Genomic DNA, 21,133 nt, shown 5'->3' with positions numbered 1-21,133 from the left:
GCTTGTTTAAATAGCTCCCTGTAACCCATGGCTTTCCATTAGACGAATATGATTTTCACATCAGCGAAGAATTTATGCGCTTGAACCCGTAGGTATTGCTTCTAGGGATTCTGAATGTTTGTTGTGAGATTTGCTTGGATACCAACTCATACTGCCCTGCGTGACATTACATGCATTACTCTGTCGCCATAATTTCATGGCACACTCGACCAAGATCTGTGAATGCGTTTTCATCGTGCTCCTTGATTGTAACTCGGCGCAATGCATCCTCCATTTCCATGCGCCTGAAATATCTTTGTAGAATATTGTGACGGACATTGAAAACAAAGAGCAAAGTTCATAACATTATTCTTGCTCTGTAGTTGACGTAATTAAAGCAGACGAGGACTACCAACTGCAACCGACGCTGGTGTGCGCTCTGGTCCCGCAGGAAAAACAAGTAGATTTCTACTTAATGTTTAGAGTATAATCTGAAAACTATGAGCGAAATCTCGATGTTTATGGTGAGCGTATAGAAGGATCCTTTTTTTGAAGCGCAGGCAAACAACCTGTGAGCGTCAGGCGACTCACGTAATACTGCGCCGGAAAGGCATCCAAATAGCGTGAGACGGAATTTGATACAAGAGGCAGCGCGATGAGCGTCTACATTTCTGTCAAAAACTAAGTCTTTAAAAATCGCCAGTACCTATTCTTAGCAGCGCAGCAATTTTCACGGAATGAAGCTCTCTTAAAGAGTTAAATGAGGTGGCCCCTTTCATTGAGGCAAGTGAACCTTTTTGAGGTCACTCAAATACCTTCGCCTTCGGTGTTTTGTGCGCGTCCTCCTGTTCTTTCTTTCCACTTCATCGTAGCAGAACACTCGCCTTTAGTTTGTTTCAATGTATACAAAAGACCGGCGAGAGCACTGTAGGCTACACTGCGCTTGTAATTTCTGATCCACATAACAAAAGTCAACGTTCCAAGTACCGTATTTGGTGCAACGTATTTTTCGAAGCAAAGTAAAGGACCTCCTGTCAGGTGGCACTAAAACTGTGGCCGAAAAATAAGAGAGCATTAATCTATACGTTTTATTTATTAATGCTCGAGCACTTAAGTCTGCAGTGAGCGAAAATCCCGTGATGCGTTCTGAAGCTGCTGGAGCAACCCGGTGGTTATTATTTATACCGGGTGTTTCACCTAAGATGTTCTGGAATTTATAAAGATAGGATTTTTGAGTTAGAAGAGCACCTTTTTTCGCCATAGCAATATCAGCGATGTAACGCATCAGAATACAGTTAAGACGTGCTAACCAGCAGGCTGGTTAACTAATACTGAATAGTTAACTTTTTAACTATTACTTCTAGCTTCCTTAGTTATTGAAAGGCGTGCAGCCCACCGTAAGTAATATCCATATCCGTTATTAGAATTTAGAAAACGCTGTTACCCTCGGCGCTATGACCCACCAATTATTTTTCAACATCGCGCCAAAATAGATTTTCGACAAGTTTGCAGGCAAAACAACCTCTCCAGTGTACGTAACTCGTCAGAAGAGGAAAACTTTGTACCTTGTAGTCGGGCACCATTTCCTGTGCCCGTGGCATGGCGAAAGTAAGCGCAGATTTTTACCAGTCACACTGGAAATACACAAAAACTGTGCAAACTGTAGTGGAGAGAGTAGTGATCACCTATATCGGGATATATCAGAAAAGGTGTTTCTACTCCTAAACGCTACACAACATGTTAGGGTCTAATACCATGCCCTCGTGCGTACATGTACCAGGGAGGTCAAATTCTTTTTCCTTACCTGATAAAAAAGAAGGAGTCCACAGCCAGCGTGAAGTTGATGACTCCAGAGAAAAAAAAGTTCTCCGAGTACATCTCATGCCCGTTGAAGATCCCGCCTGAGAAAAATCGGCGCAGCGTCTTAATGCATGCTCGTGGAAATTCGACGTTTACCGAATAGCTAACAATGGTATCATTTCCAAAGGGATCCTCTCAGAACTATGTTCTGCAGTTTCATCCCGAGTGTTAACATCTGCACTGTTTGTTTCCGATCAAGAGCTAAAAACGTAGAGACATGAAAGCTGAATGTACGTGCAGGTGTCTGATTCAATCTAACGCAGTCACTGCGCCAAAAAAAAAAGAACATGTCAAAGATAGCAAGATAATGGGTGTTCTGTGAAAGAGTCGTTATCACTCGCGCGTGTAGGCAGAGCATCCCTGCGGGCTCAAGGAAACCTGGTCTCTTTTTGTGGCAGTGAAATATTCTGCAGCAGAATAGAGGGGAAAAGAGGGAAACAAAACGAAAGGAGTCAGAAAGGCTAGCGCAGCTCATCGCCTGCAGTCATCGCTCCTCTGAGAGTGACCTCAGTGTGTCCACACGACAGGAATCAGAATGTGCGACGGTATGCATAAATTTCACCCTTACACATTTAACTGCGGAGGGGGCCTGCATCATAGTGGCAGTGAGCCACGTAAGTACTGCCGAGGTGTCACTCCGCGAAATATTTTGAGAAAAAAAATGTCAAAAGAATGCCTGTTTTAACAAACAATATAGTGAAAAAGGGCTTTTGCGCAATTAACATAGAAGAAAATCGGAGAACTAGTAGCTTGGGACAAGAAGCAAGGCGAGTAAAGCACTCACTGGTAGTTTCAAAGAAATCTTGTCACGTAAAACCATGCTTTATGCCTTTTTCGCTCTGATAATTTTTCCAGCGTCAGACGACATCTTAAGATACAACCTTATAGTAAGGGGTTAGACTTTTCGGGTTTAATTTGAAAAACAAACAGTAAAAGTAAGCCGAATTGGACTTCCGAAATTAGGTTATCACCGAAAAGGTCAGTACTCCTTGACAACTTCACAGCTGGCTGGCTACTGATTAGGATCTACACTCATTTGAAGGAAGGAATTCACAAAGTACGGAAGCAAGCGGCGCGCAGGGGCACTGACAACGTTGGGTAAGCGCAGTTGTGTGTTTTGAAACAGCGCTCCGATACCTTACACTCCTCTGCCGACCAAAGGGCGTCTGCTAGCGAAGTGCTCTCCGATCATCGCCATTAGAGGACAGTTGCACGGTTAAGTAGATCTCTCCACTGGATGTAAGGACACTCGCGCAATATCATGCATAAGCGTTACGAAGTGTCATGTTCTGGCTACCGCAACGGTGAAACGGAAGTTTCGTTGATGACGTCAATACGCAGACCACGTGATGTCCGGCCTCTCATTCAAAACAAGGTATCAAGCCAACGGTAACATAACAACTGCCTTTTTAGATGTGTACTTGCACTTGCATTTTTATCTGATGGATTCATCATTCAACTCCGTTGCATTTTCGTTAATGGTTGTTCAAGCAATGCTCTAAGTACACCCATATTAGCGCAGAGGTAAAGCGATTGCTCGTACTGAAGAAAGGCAAATACAAACTCTAATAGACTTTCGACAGCAGAGGAATACCACAGTATATCACTGAAAAAAAAATTAATACACCCGTAAAAACAATATTGAACGAAAAAAAATCAAATCAGCGTTCGGAATTAAAACCGAAAAAAGGGTGCCGAATTTTGGAGAAATAAAAAACTAAAACTCCAACTCCTACATGTAGGAAAAGCGACGATAGGAATGAATACCGGTTTCCCTAAGACGTTCTGCAATTGTTAAAATAGGCTTTTTGTATTAGCAGAGCGCTTTTCTTGACATAGCACTGTCAGCGGTGAAGCGCATCAGGATACAGCTAATACGTGGTAACTCACATTGAGTAGTTAACTGTTTAACCATTACTGTTTGTCTCATTTACTGAGAGGCGTGTAGCCCCCGCAAGAAATATCAGTATCAGTTTTTGTAATTTCGAAAATGCACTTATCCTTGATGCTGGCGCCCAACTAAATTTGACCAGTTCGACGAGTTACGTTCGATGGAGGGGTTGCTTTGCCTGAAAGCTTATTGAAAGCGCGTGGACTCTGGCGCGATGTAGGCAAAATTTGTTGGGTAACAGCACCGAGGGTAACTGGGTTTTCGAAAATATAAAAATTGTTATCGATATTACTCACGCTGGGTTACATGCCTCTCAATAAGTAAACAGACTAAGAGTAAAAGGCAAGAACATAATATTCAATGTCAGTTTACCAGCCCACTAGTTAGCACGCTTCAGCTGTAGACTGATCCGCTACACCGCTGACAATGCAATGCCGAAAAAAAACTATTTTCTAACTCAAGAAGTTTAGTTTTAAATAATGCAGAACATGTAGGTGATGCACCCAGTATAATGCTATCATCGCGTTCGCTTTTATCGTTACTTACTGTAATGGGTGGCAACCCGTGCATCGACAGGCACACGCATTCTCTTCATTTTCATATAGCCAATAACTACAGTAAGTGGCTATAAGAAAACGAGCAGGAGAATGCACGGGCCTGTTGACTGGCACCAAACGGGTCACAATCACTGCCACGTGTAGTTAGACAGCAGAAAGAAAGGCTAGCGACAGGAGGAGGAAAGACGTTAGCCTATCTTTTGATAGGCTAACAACAACAACAACATGAGATGGGAATCGCAACAATCACGTGCGCCGAAGCGACAACGACTGCGTTCGAGCTACCGTATATCCCAGGTCGCCCCATTTTCCGTTGAACTTAACCTCGGTAAAGGGGCGCCGCCTAGTCCGCGTCGTAAACTACGGTGTCGCTTTACACACCAGTCGCGCTATGTAATTAAGGGCAGTTTGTTGACTCGTCTTGCAGCAAATCGTATAACAGTTGTTATTACATTAGCTGCAAACATAGCCGGAGTTTGTTTTATATGCTTACTTATGCCGGTAGCGGCATAGACGAAAGCAGCGGCATGTCTCATAAGGAATAAGGGTTTCTCTATTCCTTCCCAAAGTTCTAGCGATTAGCCTAGCAAACGCGAGATGTACTAAAATAGCCCCCAGTTTTTTTACTCTTCTTGGAGGGAAAGAAATGACGGCAGCTGTTTTACCACTCCACAATGTTGACAGGAACACGGCAGCGCCTGGCCAGTAGGGCGCCCTACTCGTCAGTAATAAGTAGGACTGTCTCATGATAGCCACCTACATTACCAGCAGGGCTATACGAGCACGCAAAAAAGAGAGCCGTGCCGCGGTGAGAAGCCGCGAGCATGCCCATCTTTTCAGACAGAATGCTTGAGATAAAAGCGATGAGAAACGCCCCTCCTCCAGCGACATGTTCGCCTAACGGTGACGCGTGACACACGAAGGAGCCGCAGCTCTGCAGCGCAGGTGCTCGCGTAGTCATCTTCGATTAGCAGCGACGACGCTCACAGCTTACGCAAGTGGCTATCGCTAGACGGCGCTGCAGGCATACGCCTGTCCACGTGTTCCTGAGTTCTTGTACATGCTCCGTGCGCTAAAGGCCGCAACGCCACGTGGAGCGCACGCTCCCTCGTTATGGGCTTACGGAATGGCTGGACGTGCTCGATGAAGAAGTAGCTGTGGCCGAAGATGATCCACGTCATGGACAGGAAGCGGATGCCATGCAGCGCGCGCAGGCTGTCCGGTTTGTCCTCTGGCGCCAGCAGCTTGCGCGCGTTGCTGTACGCCGAGAAGCAGAGTAGCGCCTCCAGGGGTCGGCCTGCAGCACGTCGTGGAACGAAGCCGTGCATCACCACTGAGCAAGATAATCACATAACACGCGACCCGCCAGCTGAGCCTCGTTGCACGATTCCGCGAGCTGTGTGCTCTATTTTTTCACGGCTCACGCGTTCGTCAAGCGGACTGCATGGTGCCTAGTTCAGTGCTGCTGTTTCTAAGAACTCTGTGAGGAGAACTACAAAAGAGCCAAAGTTGCTCGTCTAAATTGTCCCAGAAACGCGCCTCACAAACATTCAGACGCTGTATACACGTTAAAGTCGGTAAAATCACTCATTAGCGTACATCGATCTTAGAACCATGTTCAGTTTACTTCTCGCCCCATTTATGCATGCTTCTATGAAACGGCCTAAAGAAAAAGAAACGGGCCAGTATAGTTCTCGAACACATCCAACGTTTCGATTTGATTTTCGGAGAGAAGTTTAGTGCCATAGAGCCAAGCGGTGCAGCAAGTTTCGAAGGAAACAAACTTACCTTGTCGCATTTCATTCAGCGCCGATGGCGCAAGAACTCGAGTGCCTTCCACAACTTCAAAGCTTAGTACACATTCCAACGCACGAAAGAAAAAAGTACCCCTTTCCTTTGCGCTACATCCTCTAATAAACTCGGAAACAAGCTGCGTTGGGATAAGCATTGCCGCAGGCATTTATTCTGAGACGCAGGGATCGTTAATTGCAGCAATGCTGTTTCATGCATGATAGAAAGTTAAACCCAGGCTAATGAAATTTATGCACGTAAGATGGATACAAGTGACTCAGAACATCACCAAGCAGGCATCATGGAAAAGCACCTGGACTGTTCCAAATTTTGAGCACTGACTGCGTCGTCGTAATAGCAGTCTCCTAAATTCGAATGCAGAGTGAGTCGTTCATATATGCACACTGCACACTTCTTTTTTCTTTGATGAGACATGTTTACTTGCACCCCACTTCTTCGTGTGCGGCCTTCATTAAACATCAGTAGTACTTTGTATGCCTGCCTTCTGCATTGTTTTACAACTTTGGCAGTTAGAGCGCTCCGCATGTCGTTTATACCTTGTCTGTGCTGCTTACAACTGCAGAGTCACCAGTATACGGATTTTAAAATTTCACAAAGCTTTATTATTAGGACTGCAGTAAAGATGTTTAACACCTCATGTTTCATACTAGACATGTTTCTTACCAATAAAATGCGCTACACTTCTTTCAGGGTCCTACAGCACTCCGATTACCACTTGATGGGAGGGGACTCGCAAAAATCCTGCACACCTTAGTGCCCTGAGATTCGATTGAGTGCTGTTCATGGTTTATGAAAATTTGGACTGCTAATTAAGTTTTAAAAGATCTAAGCAGAGTAATCAGGCCTACAAGGTTGGCACTCACGTCTCAAGCCTCTTTTTATATATACACCTAGCAGAAATCAGATATTCAAAGTACATTCAGTTCACTACCGGGCGAGAGAAACAGCGTAGGAGCAATTCCTATCCACGTCTAATATATGAATATACTTACAACTCTTGTTTCTGCCTATGCAATTTGAGCGCATTATGTGCATGGGAAAATATTATCGCGACATTGTGAAAGACATCTGGTGTGTATTAATGGCTGTACCATGTATTGCAATGGAAACTGCGTTACCTGTGCACGAAGCGTGCATGAGCTCTGGCATTTTTAGTTGATTACTGCGCTGGCCAATATAATATGCACATAATGATTGTCCAAACAGCCTTCCCTTTCGCACTAAGGCTTTACAAAGCAAGGGGTAGTTATGCGTCTGGGGCTTTTCCCGTAGAATAATCAGCGCCACGATTTTAATTTATTTGTTTATGCATTTTTATTGGTTTCTTGTTCGACGCGGAAACACGTATTGCCTTCTTGAAGGCAAACTGTGTGTCCTCCATATTAAAAGCAATTTGAACAGAATACCAGCATTTTTATATTTATGTATTTGAACGACACAAACATAATTTATATATTTTCGTAATTCGCATTAGTGCGTTATCCTATCTGTATCTCCTATATTTATTCAAAATACCTTACAGGGCCCAGAAGGGCATTGAGTAAGGGGGGCAAAATAACGAATTATGTACGATAGGAACAATGTGTTAAATACAACGCGCAGTACAAGGCAAAAAAGTAAAAACAATTATAATTATACAGGGCTAATCATAACGACAAGACATACATCGTCACGAGCAACAAAAAAGTACATAAAAGATAGCAAGAATGCATCGCTTGTGCCCAATACATATCTATAGAAAAAGCAGTAATCATAATAAAAATACTTACTATTGAAACAGCACAAGAAACGTAAGCATAGTACATTAGCAACGAGGAGAAAAAGAACTTATGGGACACAACAACCTATAATAAGACACCATGTCGTTAAAGAAAATGTTTGTGCAGCTGGTCTTCGAATGGTTGGTGGTAGCAGATAGATACGATACTGTTGGGAAGATCGGGAAGATCGGTTGTTAGGAGCATTCAGTATTGAGGTTCTTGCTTTATTTTCGGTTTCTCACGGCTCATGAGCCATAAGATTCCATTTTTGCGAGTGCAAAGATTAAAAGTTGCCAGCATGGTTCGTAAATATCTAGTTTGTGCTTATGAGAGCACCGCTTTACATTTTTGCCGTCTTCGAAGACAGGTGAGTGCCCTACATGAAGGAATGAGTCACCATGGGGACCAACGAGCCAGCGCAATCGGCCAATTTGTCATTTACACATTTTACGATACAACGCTGAACACTGCAAAATCGCACAGCAAAACGCACTGCATCGTTTTTTTTTATAAAAAGGAAATATATGACTACTTCAAAGTATCATCAGTCACGCTCCCTCTGTAATATTCCGCGTCACCCATGTAAAATGGCTCTGTAAATACTTTGTGGTTTACAGAGTTTTTATTGCTCTTGATTTATTTTTGGCGGAAACAGACAGCAAAGAAAGACATAAGGTGCATAATAGCTTGCCTGAACAGTATACGTGTAGCTGCTAGTCAGCCCTTTATTTCCCCTTTTTCCATGTTGCAGCGCTGCTTCTACATGTTCCGACATGCGCCAACGAGCTTCTGTGCTCACTAGGGCACAGTACATTCCCTGAAGGCTTGTTTCCACAGAAAAAAAGAACGCATGAGTTGTGCGATGTCCGTGCACGCTAAAAACTCCGGAAGGTCTCAATTCATCCGGAGCCCTCCACTATGGCGTCCCTCATAGCCCATCTCTTACTTCGGGATGTTAAACCCCACAGTTCACAGTCGTTCTATACAAGATAAAGTATATGTAGGTTGTGAATGCCAGCCATTTCGAACCAATTCTGTGGATAACGCGGTGCTAAACAAGTGCGAATTACCTTTGATAAAGGCGCTGGAACTAGTGCAACGAAATAGCGAAGATTTGGGAGTGAAAATTAATAATAATTTCGCTAGCAGCAGTTTTCTGGCTTACTACACCGGAGTGAATTCTTAGATTGCAAGCATAACGTAACGTTAATTTGTTCGGTAATCGGAGATGTTGCCTTGAAGGCACAGCAAAACATAAACGAAAACAATATGACTGCCCTTTTTGACGTCACGCATCGATCCTTCACTCGCGAGTCGCAGAAGTGTAGCTGTTACTTTTGGTGCAGTCGCAGATCCAAGCTTGAAAGTAACCGCTCTCCTTCTACTTTGTGCCGAACTTCTAAGCACAATTTTGCTTTTTTCGTTGGGGCCAGAGACGCGCAGCGATCAGTGCTCGTGACACGACCGCTCATGTTGGCGTGCAAGTGTGCAAGAGTTTAGCGGAAACAAACATATTCTCAGCGTCTGCTCGGCTAAAAAGGCTTTGATTAGACTGCAGTGCGGTTTTAGATGTACCGACACACAGGAATGAATAAACGGGACTAGATTGTTATTTCCGGGCAAATACACGCGCCTCGTAGGTGGTGCTGCCTTTTTTAGCTATAAAATAAATTGTTCTCTAAGATATAATGGACCAAGGTTAAGATCATAGTTTATATTGCTTCATACTCTGGAACCAGACAACTAAAGAATATGATAGATCGTTTGTAAGATCAGTAAACCTAGCCACACCGGTATATGTATGCACTCTTTCCGTAAGCTCACCCAAAATGCGAAGATGAGTGAAAATACAACAAAGAAGACTTCACCATGCTTTGAAGACGCCGCAGCCTTAGGATGACGCCGCTCTTTGAGTGTGACGTCCGTTACAGTCCCGATGACGGTCAGCGACAGGAATGCTGCAAGCAAGGTACTGGAGAAAGACACACGACCATTATATCTCGAATTTATTTTGACACCGGATTAGCCTTCACAATTGCAGTGTACTGTGAAGAAAAAAGCTTAAAGTTGCAAATGCAGTTGGTGTAATGATGCAAATGTATAAAGAGCTACTCGACATGACGCTGACAGCCATGTTCAAAGAAGAAAAAAAAGTGTCCTTGTAAAAAACACAGGGTAATTGATCTCGGCGAATTAATTTTCTGTTCTTTTTTTTAAAGGCATGCATGCCACACAAGTTTATTCTGTCCAGGCAGTCAGTTCTGGTTTGGCAAAGCAAGGAACAGCGGAACGTTTGAATGAATAACTAGATAATTCTTAACGATAATAAGTTGGGTGTACTTTCTGATCAATAAAAAAAAACATAGGGGTCGTGCCATAATGTCTGCTCCTTGGGTTGTAAGATTTTGATAACTGACGAAATTGAAAAGTACTCTCTTTGAATAAAAGTTTGGAAAATGCACGTGGCTTCACTGACGTTGAGGCAGTACACTTGGCAGAGTACATCAATGCACGCTCAAAGCAGCGCGCCCTGATCAGAGTACTCCCTGCGGAAAGAGTTCCCAGTTATCGATACTCAACGTCGAATCGAAGCCAGCGCTGACTTAAGCATTAGCAAGCACGACTGCGTTAGCCCCAGTTTGGATGTTAGCCTGGCTGTGCACGCTGCCTGCCCAGTCAAGTGAGAGTTTGAAAAACAGGCACCGTAGGGGACGCCTCGTCTCCACTCCGAAGTAGGCGGCATGCGTGTACAAACTGATACGTGGGGCCACCGTATCATGCAGAAGGCTATCGCTGACGTTGTTGGCATCTGTTCGGAACAGCGAATCATGCCATCAGCGACGGATCTTTAACGTGCACTGACATCGCACAGCACACGGGCCCCTTAGCGTTTTGCCTCCATAAAAACGCAGCCGCCGCGGTCGGCTTCGAACCCGGGAACTCTGGATCAGTAGCCGAGCGCCCTAAGGCGGTCGAAATTATTCCGGAGCCCTCCACTACGGCACCTGTTTCTTCCTTTCTTCTTTCACTCGCTCCTTTATCCCTTCCCTTACGGTGCGGTGCAGGTGTCCAACGATGTATGAAACAGATACTGCACCATTTCCTCCCCCCCCACAATAATAATAATAATAATAATAATAATAATAATAATAATAATAATAATAATAATAATAATAATAATAATAATAATAATAATAATAATAATAATAATAATAATAATAATAATAATAGCAATAATACTACTACTACTACTACTACTACTACTAATAATAATAATAATAATAACAATAATAATAATAATTATTATTATTATTATTATTATTATTATTATTATTATTATTATTATTATTATTATTATTATTATTATCTACGGTCTTGGGTTCAAGAAAGTGCGTTCCATTAGGGCCCTCTGTCACGTGACAAACTACAAGAAACAAGCCCAACTGCGAATGGCCCGCTTCTGTATGATGTGTGATCTGTATAACTGAGTCTTGGCTTAATGATGAAATCTTCTCTTCTAAACATTTTTATAATGATCTTGCAGTTTATTGCTGTGTAACAGAAATTATGAACAGACTGGTGAGCGTTATGGTGGTCGTGTTCTCCTCGCTATCAAAAAGCCTTTCATTCTTTTCGCCGTCATGACCTCGAATTGCACAACGAACGCCTCTGGATTGAAGCAAATCTAAATGGCACACAAAAACTTCCTTCTCGGTCTTAATATCTAAAACCATCTCTTGGTGCCGATGCATTAGAGCGGATCCTGGAACCACTTAGCTATTTCCTTGATCGGGAACGCTACCACATCGCACTGTATGGCGACATCAATACTCCTGGTCGTTAGTGAAAGGATGAAGGCTTGTCTTCAAATGACGCTCACTTGTCTGCCAACGCAACTCATTTGTTTAATGTTATTAGTGTATCGGGCCTTGAGGCTGCAGATTCGCGCGTTAACCCATGCGGCAACGCCTTGGACGTGCTACTAACAAATATTAGTAGCCGCACTGATCAGCTGTTTGTGATTCTCTTCTGCCAGTTGATGTGTGGAATGTTCCATTTTATGATTCCTTTTTCTTCTAAGACCTGTGCTTGTAAAATAGCCGGATCCTCGCCCCGACTATGGCAAGAAAAATTTCTTCGAGTTTCATTTCTATATGCGCAATAATGATCACCATGTCATTGTAACAGATTGCCCGTTCGATATAGCAGTCGCCTAATTGACAATATTCGTCAAGGAGGCGATGGATCGTTTTATTCCGCAAAAAAAGAAAAAAAAACACTGAACATCAAAATACCCTTCATTCTAGTTTTCGGCCGAACTGCGACGTTTTATGCGCAGAAAGCTTCACTTGCATGGGCTTGTAAAGGAGAATACCAACAACGGCGTAATAGCCGGGTTCAAGGCCTGCAGGGCCGAAACTAAAAGAATGTTCAGACGAGACAAAGTCGCTTATCTTGATTCTGTTGAGAAGAGCCTCACGCGACACCCGCAGGAGTTCTGGCACTTTGCTAACGCAAGAGCCAAGCATGCCACTCCCCGCGTAAAACTTAATTCGAACGCCGGCCATGTTACTGACGCTCTACATATATCTGTGAGATGTTTGCATCGTACTTCTCGTCTGTGTTCACAGGAAATGGCACTAGCGCCCTTGCTGTGGAAAGCGACGGCGCGTACTCTGCAGTTAAGCCCAGATTTACTCTATCACTCAAAGCGCACTCTCTTCTATAAAAGGGTGTGCGCTAGAGGAAAGGTTGTTCCTTTTTTACTCCCATATTGGCGTATTCGATGACGCTATCCGTCATCGACCATCTAAAGCATCCTGTGACACTGAATGCATTTCTTCTTTCGTTGTTAATGGTTGTTGCGACGTGCTGGCGCCAATTCTATTCTCTCGTAGTGCCATTCTTCGAGGCTGGAGCGCGCACTGCTCCGGCAACTACAGGCCTATCTCCCTTCTGTCTTCCTTTGTTGAGGCGTTTGAAATAGTCATTCACTCATAACAGTCATTTGTTTTCAAAAGGCACCTACATGACTATCAGCATGGCTTTCAACAGATTGTTCCGTTGAAACTCTTGTCAGTTTTTTTTAGTGGTGTTGCTCCTGCAGCCTCCTGCCGTGAGCAGGTTGATGCTGTTTATGTTGACTGCACCAAGGCATTTGATGTAGTAGACCGCAGCATTCTTCTTGAAAAACTGTCGAATTATTGTCTTTGTGTTTGCAAGCAATCTGCAGGGCAAACAAAGCCGCTTGAGCTACGGTGGGCAAAAGCCTTTTAGTGTGACATCTGGGGTTCCGCAGGGATACAACTTGGGGCTCCTGCTACGCAATCTCTTCATAAATGACCTTTACGAAGCTGCTGCTCTCTTTCAGATGTCACAATATGCTGAAGCCCTAAAGATATTCCACACAAGCTACTTCCCTCGTGACTGCAGCTTAATTTAAGAGGATGTGAACTCTGTGCGCAGGTGGTGGTTTTCGAACAAGTTGAACGCAAATAAGACTTTCATGATATCGTTTACGCGCATGACCTACCCCACTCTAACGCTCTCAATTATCTGTTCATTACGAAGGTGTTCGTTGTTCGCGACTTAGGTGTCCACTTAGACGCAAAGTCGCGTTTTTTCCCTCACATTGTGGAGGTCAAGAGCAGACGTCTGCACGTGCTTGCCTTGTGGCCCGTGTATGCAGGGCTCTACGCGGTACTGCATGCCATGTTGCCCTGTACCGGAGCCTTGTCCTACCGAGGCTTGAGTATGTTTCTGTTGTATGAATTCGATTCGCTGCACCTCTTCGAAAACTCCCGAAATTGTGCGGAAAACAGTTTCTGAGGAATGGCATGGGTCGTGCGGTCTGCTTATCTTCTCTCTGTGACGATTACAGGGCTGCCCTGCGCTATCTGGGACTAATCGACTTGGAGACTAGACGGCAGTCGCGGGACCTTGTCTTCCTCTTCAAGTGTTTTCATGGACACATTGATTGTATGCACCTAGCACCTTTGATCAAGTTTCGAGCCTCTGAATGGTCCGTGCAAGAAAGACGTGTGTTTGAAGTGTCACCGCTCAAAATAAGCCCAGTTGTGCGAATGACTCGTACGTATAACGCCGTGACACCATGCGGTCCTTATATATTTCATCAGAATTATATATCTATCAGGCGAAATTTGCTGTGCTCATTGGAAATAAGACCTTTTGACTGTTAACTGCGTCTATAATTCACTGTCATTGTCATCGTCTGCATCGTTTACATTGCTCCTTTGTTATTGTTCTCTTTTTGTTTTCATTGCTTTTTCTTATGCTCTGAGTGCACCACTGTGAAAGGTCTACGGCTGTTTGTGGGCACATTAAAATAAATAAACAAATAAAACTTGGCTCCTCACGAGGCAAAGAAAGGTAACGTTTGTCATCATATCATCACAGGTCAGCCTCAGACTCGATATTACGATCCAGTGACTAAGAGAAATTTTACGAAATACGCGCATTTATGTTACAGTAACCATCTCTTGGAACTATGATAGTGTTGCTCTGGTTACATTTGTGGAACGCGGTGCCACTACAAGCTTAGCACAGTGCAGGAATACACTACGCATTTCGTGCACGCCTGAGTAGGGCTCGTCCCCAGGAAGGTGAAATTATTCAGCAAGAAAACTCTCAGCCCCTGCTCAAACTGGGAGATCGATCCGCACTGGAGATAATGCAGTTTCCGCAGATGTTTTGCGCCGCCCACCGCATGCAGTCCAAACCTTCCCTCATCGGACTTCCGGTTGTTTATCATGATGATGAAGCCTGAATGGTGCGCTCTTCGGGTTCAGTGAAGAGGTCGCGAGTGTAGTGCGCCGTAGGTGCCCTTAAGAGCTGCTTTCATGTTTCTACGACGGCAAGCTGAGATAAAAAGTGTGCTCGTGAGAAAGGGGAAGCTTTAAACTCTCGTTTGAGTGCAGCATTGTTCAAATTTCATCGCTTAATAAAAATTACAGTCCAGGAGACAGACATTATTGAGCACCCCTCCTATTTACGGTTGATTCCCATCCCATGTGCGTAGTATAGCTTGGTTTACGAAGCACCTTTTATGACACACAAATATCGCTGCCGCCATTAAAGTTGAATGATTTGCTGTTCTGTGAAACTTAGTGGTCCATTTTCTTATGCCGAATCCCTTACGTAGCACTGTCTTTACGATCTAAGAATGAGATCTTACTAGCAGTTGCAAGTAGTCTTGGCTGCGGTCGGAAATTTGTTAAAATCGCGTGCCTTGAGGCATGCTTAGACGAGCCGCAGAAACCCAGTGACAGCGTCACAAAGTTAGGAACGAAGCAGTATCAAATGGAACGCCGGTGCCGCGATAAAAAGAGAGAAGCCGTAACTAGTCGGCTGGAAGCTTACATGACGGTGATCTGTATGGCGGACAAAGGCTTGTTTTCTTCTCTCTGGATGCACTCGGTCACCTCAGCTTTCATGTCCATGTGTTTCACGGCTGCATGCAGAAGGCAAGAGAACAAAGAATGAAGAAACATGCAGAAAACTCACCTCACAGTGCCACAGAATGCAGTACTTGCTGCCACTTCGAGAACGTCTATGCCGCAGAATTCGCGTGCAGCGCGGCAGCAATATGCCTTGCTATGCAATGCAATGCAGGTCGTCGCGCCGCGTGAATGATGCCCATTGAGCATAGGCATGCACAAAAGCTGGGCGCCCGTGAATAAGATACCAGCTGAAAACTATGCCTGATGGCGAAATCAGCACGCAATGCCCACTACACCCACGAAGCTTCTTCCCGAATATGCTTAACAAGTTACTTTCGAGTAGAGAAGCATGCGCAGGTAGGCGGCCGCCATCACGCGCTCGTGGTCACCACAGTATTGGTTACCTATATTACTGCAGTTGAATGGCTTATTTGAAGCAACACCAAGCAGCCCGAGTTAAGAACGCACGTAATGAAGTCACTTCAAACCGCAGTAATTTCGACTGGCTCATCAACAGCTGTCCAAAATCAGTGCAGTATTGCATGTATCTTCATTAATAGAATTCCTGTATTTATTATGCTCTATCCACGTTCAGGCTATTCCGCAATCTCGTGATGCTCGGCATGGTAGGCTAGCTTACTTCGCTTACTTCTGTAACATATTAGGAACAACAAACCGGCATTTTAAAAAAAAATAGCAGTCGCATCATTAACATCATCATCCGCCACGAAGATGAGGAAAACGATGATATAAAAGGGACATCAAATGGTAATAAAAGCAGCGGAACGTTGGTCACAGGGTGACATACACCGAATTTGCATTTGTTTCAGAAGGAATGTACTCATCGTGTCCGTAGGCGGGTAATGCTTAGAGCACCTGTACACGTAGATTTATAAGTGCTGCGTCTTTTCATACGATTTAATAAGAGAAGCTTGTGTACTTACTGTATTTCACCATTCTTTCAATATCGTCGCTGGAGCACGTTGAAGGAACGCAAAGGCCCACTCGAAAGATCACATGATTTCCCGGAATGCGTAGAGCGTTTTTCAGCATCTGCACGTGAGAAGCATCTGCATTGTTTGTCTGGGTGCAAAGTTGAACCGGTAAATGATCAGTACAGTAATGGTCACGTGCACTTATCTTCATAATTAAAATAAAGTTATAATGTGCTGATCTAGGCGCTATGCTTTAAAAGGCTTGCGACCGATTGTAACCGCGGTATACTATCAAAAAAAAGTCGACATGACCACGTGAAACCAGTGTTGCGGAGGATACTGGAATAATTTTGCACTATGAAGAAACATTGCAAAATTATTCCACAGGTGCTTTTTACACGTCCGCAGAGGTATGAGCGGCAGGACCCTATATTTCGCCCTTGTTTGAGAGCAACTGCTGCTGCCTAGTTTAAATCTTCGTCTTCTAGTCACTGAATTGGTTTAGGCACTGATCAGCCACACTTGTTAGGACTTATTGCTGATGCGTGAGGGCATGAACGTGCCGACAGAGAGAGTGTCTGTTTCGTTTATGATGACCGTAGCTAATGCAATCGAGCCGGCAGTGTATAAAGTGATAACTAAGTGACCTAGAGAACTTGTGCGAATTGGGTGGCGTTGTCTTGTGGCAGGAACAGCGCAACACGAGGCAAAGAAGGCACAAGCGGGACACGACGCTGACTAACAAGCAGATTTTGAATGCACGTTCGCCGAATATATACATCTGTCTCGTGCAAGAAGGAAAGGACAAAAGAAAAACCCATAAGTTGTACGCGTGGTAATATATTAGGGCTATACACGCAGATAATCAATTTCGCTGTCACGAAGCGCTATCTAAGGTATGCTGACGGATACGTCGCTCTTTTTCTTTCTGATGTTGAAGGCTTTTCAATCTCCCTGGTCCGTTGATCAAAATATGACACGATGATTATTGCTTTGTTAAGCGGCGAGCACATCCATGCTGTCTGCAATTATTTGCTAGTTCACTGCCGATGGTGCCCTTTAGGGATCTTTTGTGCTCTTGAAGCCGTTCATTTCAACAGCGCCCAGTTTCACCGATGTAGGTGCGTCCGCATACACAACGCTTTTCACGCAATCCGCATGTTTTGTCCGATGCTTTTTCTTGCATTGATTTTTTCTTTGCTAGCTGTTTACCTTGTCGCACAGGCTTCTTCACTTGTTGGGTGCTGACATGAGCTCTTTAATGCCGGCTCTTGCGCCTACCTTTTTGAGGTTGTGGTAAATGCCATGAATGCAAGGAATGACCGCGTACGGCTTCCTTTCTTCTGATGTGGTTGTGATGTATTTCCTGCTTCTAAGTGCATGAAAAATCCCTTCTGCGACACTGGATAGCAGTCTCGTCGGGTAACCTGCTGCTTTCAGCCGACAGTCCTGGGCGTCAAAACTTCCTTGAACTTCATGATGACAGGATCTCGTCAATCTCATTGCTGCTTTTACTATTCTCCGCTTGATGATATTGGAATGCGCAGGTGTGTAGGGGAGCAGTCTCTTCTTGTTTAGTGGTCCGTGGAAAACAGCGTTCTGCGATTTCTTGACCTGACGCTAACCTTTCGAGGTGCTTATATATGCTGGCGGCATGAACCACGAAGCAAGAAGGAACTGCTCCCCTACACATCTGCGCATTCCAAGATCATCATGCGGGGAATAGCAAAAGCAGCAATGGGAGCCGCATTGACGAGATCCTGTCATCATGAAGTTCAAGGCAGCTTTGACGCCCAGGAACGTCGGCTGAAAGCAGCAGGTTACCCGACGAGACTGCTATCCAATGTAGCAGAAGGGATTCTGCAAGCACTTAGAGGCAGGAAATACATCACAACCACATCAGAAGAAAGGAAGCCGTACGCGGTCATTTCTTGCATTCATGGCATTTACCACAACCTCAAAAAGGTAGGCGCAAGAGCCGGCATTAAAGAGCTCATGTCAGCACCCAACAAGTTAAGAAGCCTGTGCGACAAAGTAAACAGCTAGCAAAGAAAAAATCAATGCAAGAAAAACAATCGGACAAAACATGCGGATTGCGTGAAGAGCGTTGTGTATGCGGACGCACCTACATCGGTCAAACTGGGCGCTGTTGAAATGAACGGCTTCAAGAGCACAAAGGATCCCTAAAAAGCGCCGTCAGCAGTGAACTAGCAAATAATTGCAGACAGGATGGATGTGCTTCGCAGCTTAACAATGCAATGATCATCGCATCATATTTTGATCAACAGACCAGGGAGATTGAAGAAGCCTTCAACATAAAATAAAGAGCGACGTATGTTTCAGCATACCTTCGATAGCGCTTCGTGACAGCGAAATTGATTATCTGCGTGTATAGCCCTAATCTATTACCACGTGTACATCTTATGGGTTTTTCTTTTGTCCTTTCCTTCTTGCACGAGCGAGATGTATATATTCGGCGAACGTGCATTAAAAATCTGGTTGTTAGTCAGCGTTGTGTCCCGCCTGTCCCTTCTTTCTCTCGTGTTGCGCTGTTCCTGCCACAAGATCATGCACCAACCAGCCCAACTTTTCACCTTGCTGGGTGGCATTGTTTCATGAAAGAAGCTGTCCGCAGCCGGTAACAGACATTGCACAAACACGATAGGCATAAATATGCTTTATTAACATGATTACACTCGGATTCGAAATTCTTTGTACTGCAGAAACCACATACACACACAAAAAAACAAGACCTTTCACCCTACTCCATGCAAAATAAGTGACAGCAATAGGTGATAGCTGTACCGTAGTTCACTTCGACCACCATGAATGCACCCTCTCCTAGGCACACATGAACGAAATGACCACAGGTGGTGCAATGCCATGAGCGCCCACTGGATGGTCCACATGTTCTCTATGGCGCTGGTCCGTCTGGGCGACGTTGTCTTAGGCAGTGGGGCAAATTTTGTTACGGAGTACCACAATAGCGACACCAGAAAATGGTCTTCATAAAACATTCGCTGTACAAAAAAAAATAGTAGTAGATTTGTGGCCGCGGTACATACTATCGCGATTGAAAGAAACGCGAACAACGCGGCGCCTACACACTCCGCTGTTCAAAATTTATTTTCAGCGCGCTTTTACTTTGGTGGTCGCAAAAAGACACTGGACTCGTCCATTATACATTCTAGAACGACTCTAATGTCTTTTTTCGTACCACACAGGTAAAGGCGAGATGAAAAGAAATTCGAACAGCGGAGCGTGTAGGTGCCGCGTTGTTCGCGTTTCTTTCCATCGCGATAGTACTTTGAATGGCAAGCGCAGTGAGGAGATCGCAGCCAGCGCTGTGCTCCTTAGTTAAGAGAACCACTCTCGATGCCAGAAGTGTAAAAAGATTCCTCTTTCTCTATGTTGTTGTTGCCTCAGAAGCGATGGTAGGGGATTGGCCAGGATTTGGTGCAGATCCAAACAGGAGAAAAAGTCATTCTGGATTATCTGAAGCGGCTCATAAATAATAATCGAGGAATCTCGGAAAACGAATAACGAATTTTGAGAGATTCTGAGGAGATTGGAATGAAAATCGAGGAAAAAAAGGTGAGGGTTAATATAAACTAATTAAAACGTAACAATCATAAACAAATAAATTTTGAGATAGAAGTAAAGGGAAAGAAGATTTAAGGACGAAAATCTCCCGGCCTCGAGAACATACCTGTCAAGAAGCTCACTCGCCAGCTTAAGGGCGTGCCCTTTGATGGTTGCACCGAACGAGAGGAGGACGGGAAGAGTAAACGGCAGCCCTAATTGAGCAAGTGGAATTCGCAAATACCGAATTCGCTGCCGTGCAAACCACCGCCAGGAGGGGATGAAATGGTCTAAAGATTCAACGTCCCCGCATGATGCGCATAGATTAGACGGCGTGAACCCAGAACGCCATAAATAAAGATTGAGGCGAGGAATTCTGCAGCGGCACAGCGTCATGGAAACTTCGCATTGCCTTGAAGCACATGAAGGATTGTTCCATGGGAATTTCAAGTGTTCATATTCTGCTGTAGCAAGGATGGGCTCATGGCTCAGGTTGTGGTGCATTTGAAAACGTTCATAACGGGACGTGGTCAGCACAGTAAGGTTTGGAACGACATGGGCAACAGGCCCTTTGATGGTTGATTTCAATAAGAAATCGGCCATCGAATTTGCAGTAATTCCACAATGCCCCGGAATCCAATGAAAACGCGCTTCTTTCACATGAAGGAGCACAAAGTACAATAGGGATCGGTACAAGAGACTAGTCATCGAGCTTTCAAGCGCTGCCAAGACTGTGAGACTGTCCGAAAGAATGATTACATGGGAAATATAGCGGGGAACGTTTTGAAGGGACAAACCAATAGCGAGAAATTCAGCAGCAAAAATTGGCGTAAAATCTGGGACCCGAAAACAATAACTCCTCTAGTGCGTGGGAATAAACACCTACTGCTGCTTTTTCGTCATGTTGAGAGGCGTGAAAATAACTGCTTGGCTCGGATACTGGAACAGATATTCTTCCAGGAAACCGTTTAGCACATTGCTTTGCGTGTCTTTCTTTGTCTCTTTCTATGTTGTGCTTTATGCAGACGTAGATACACTGCTTTAGTCAATCGCGTTGAATTCCCCTCCCTCATTTTGAGTTTCTCTCTCCTTCTCTCTCTTTCTCACTCTCGCTTTGTCGCCACTGCTCGATGGATTGTTGGACAGCACTCACGGCTGTCTTGGGCAGAAAGGAGGCCAGCTCCGTGTAGGCCTGCGAGTCGTTGTGGAAGAGGTCCCGGAGCGTGAACTTGGGCGCCACCTGGGCGGTGCAGTAGCGGCCCCGGAAGAGGAGCCGCGAGCTGTCCTGCTCGTCCCA

General features: G+C 44.6%; 1 protein-coding gene across 1 annotated transcript in view; it reads right to left on the bottom strand.

Moving 5' to 3' along the window:
• The window catches only part of LOC144096403 (nose resistant to fluoxetine protein 6-like), a 93,310-nt gene that overhangs the window by 38,144 nt on the left and 34,033 nt on the right, over window positions 1-21,133 (bottom strand). The window contains exons 2-7 of the mRNA XM_077629392.1: window positions 20,990-21,133; window positions 16,264-16,372; window positions 15,240-15,330; window positions 9,728-9,831; window positions 5,411-5,584; window positions 1,784-1,880 (exon numbers count right to left, since the gene is read on the bottom strand). The exon at window positions 20,990-21,133 is cut by the window's right edge and continues 92 nt beyond it. Of these exons, the coding sequence (XP_077485518.1) occupies window positions 1,784-1,880; window positions 5,411-5,584; window positions 9,728-9,831; window positions 15,240-15,330; window positions 16,264-16,372; window positions 20,990-21,133 (719 nt within the window). The remainder of the gene's footprint in view (window positions 1-1,783; window positions 1,881-5,410; window positions 5,585-9,727; window positions 9,832-15,239; window positions 15,331-16,263; window positions 16,373-20,989) is intronic.

This window comes from Amblyomma americanum, chromosome 1 (genome assembly GCF_052857255.1).
Source record: "Amblyomma americanum isolate KBUSLIRL-KWMA chromosome 1, ASM5285725v1, whole genome shotgun sequence".
Lineage (NCBI taxonomy): Eukaryota > Metazoa > Arthropoda > Arachnida > Ixodida > Ixodidae > Amblyomma > Amblyomma americanum.
This window is presented reverse-complemented; position numbering and strand designations above follow the sequence as displayed.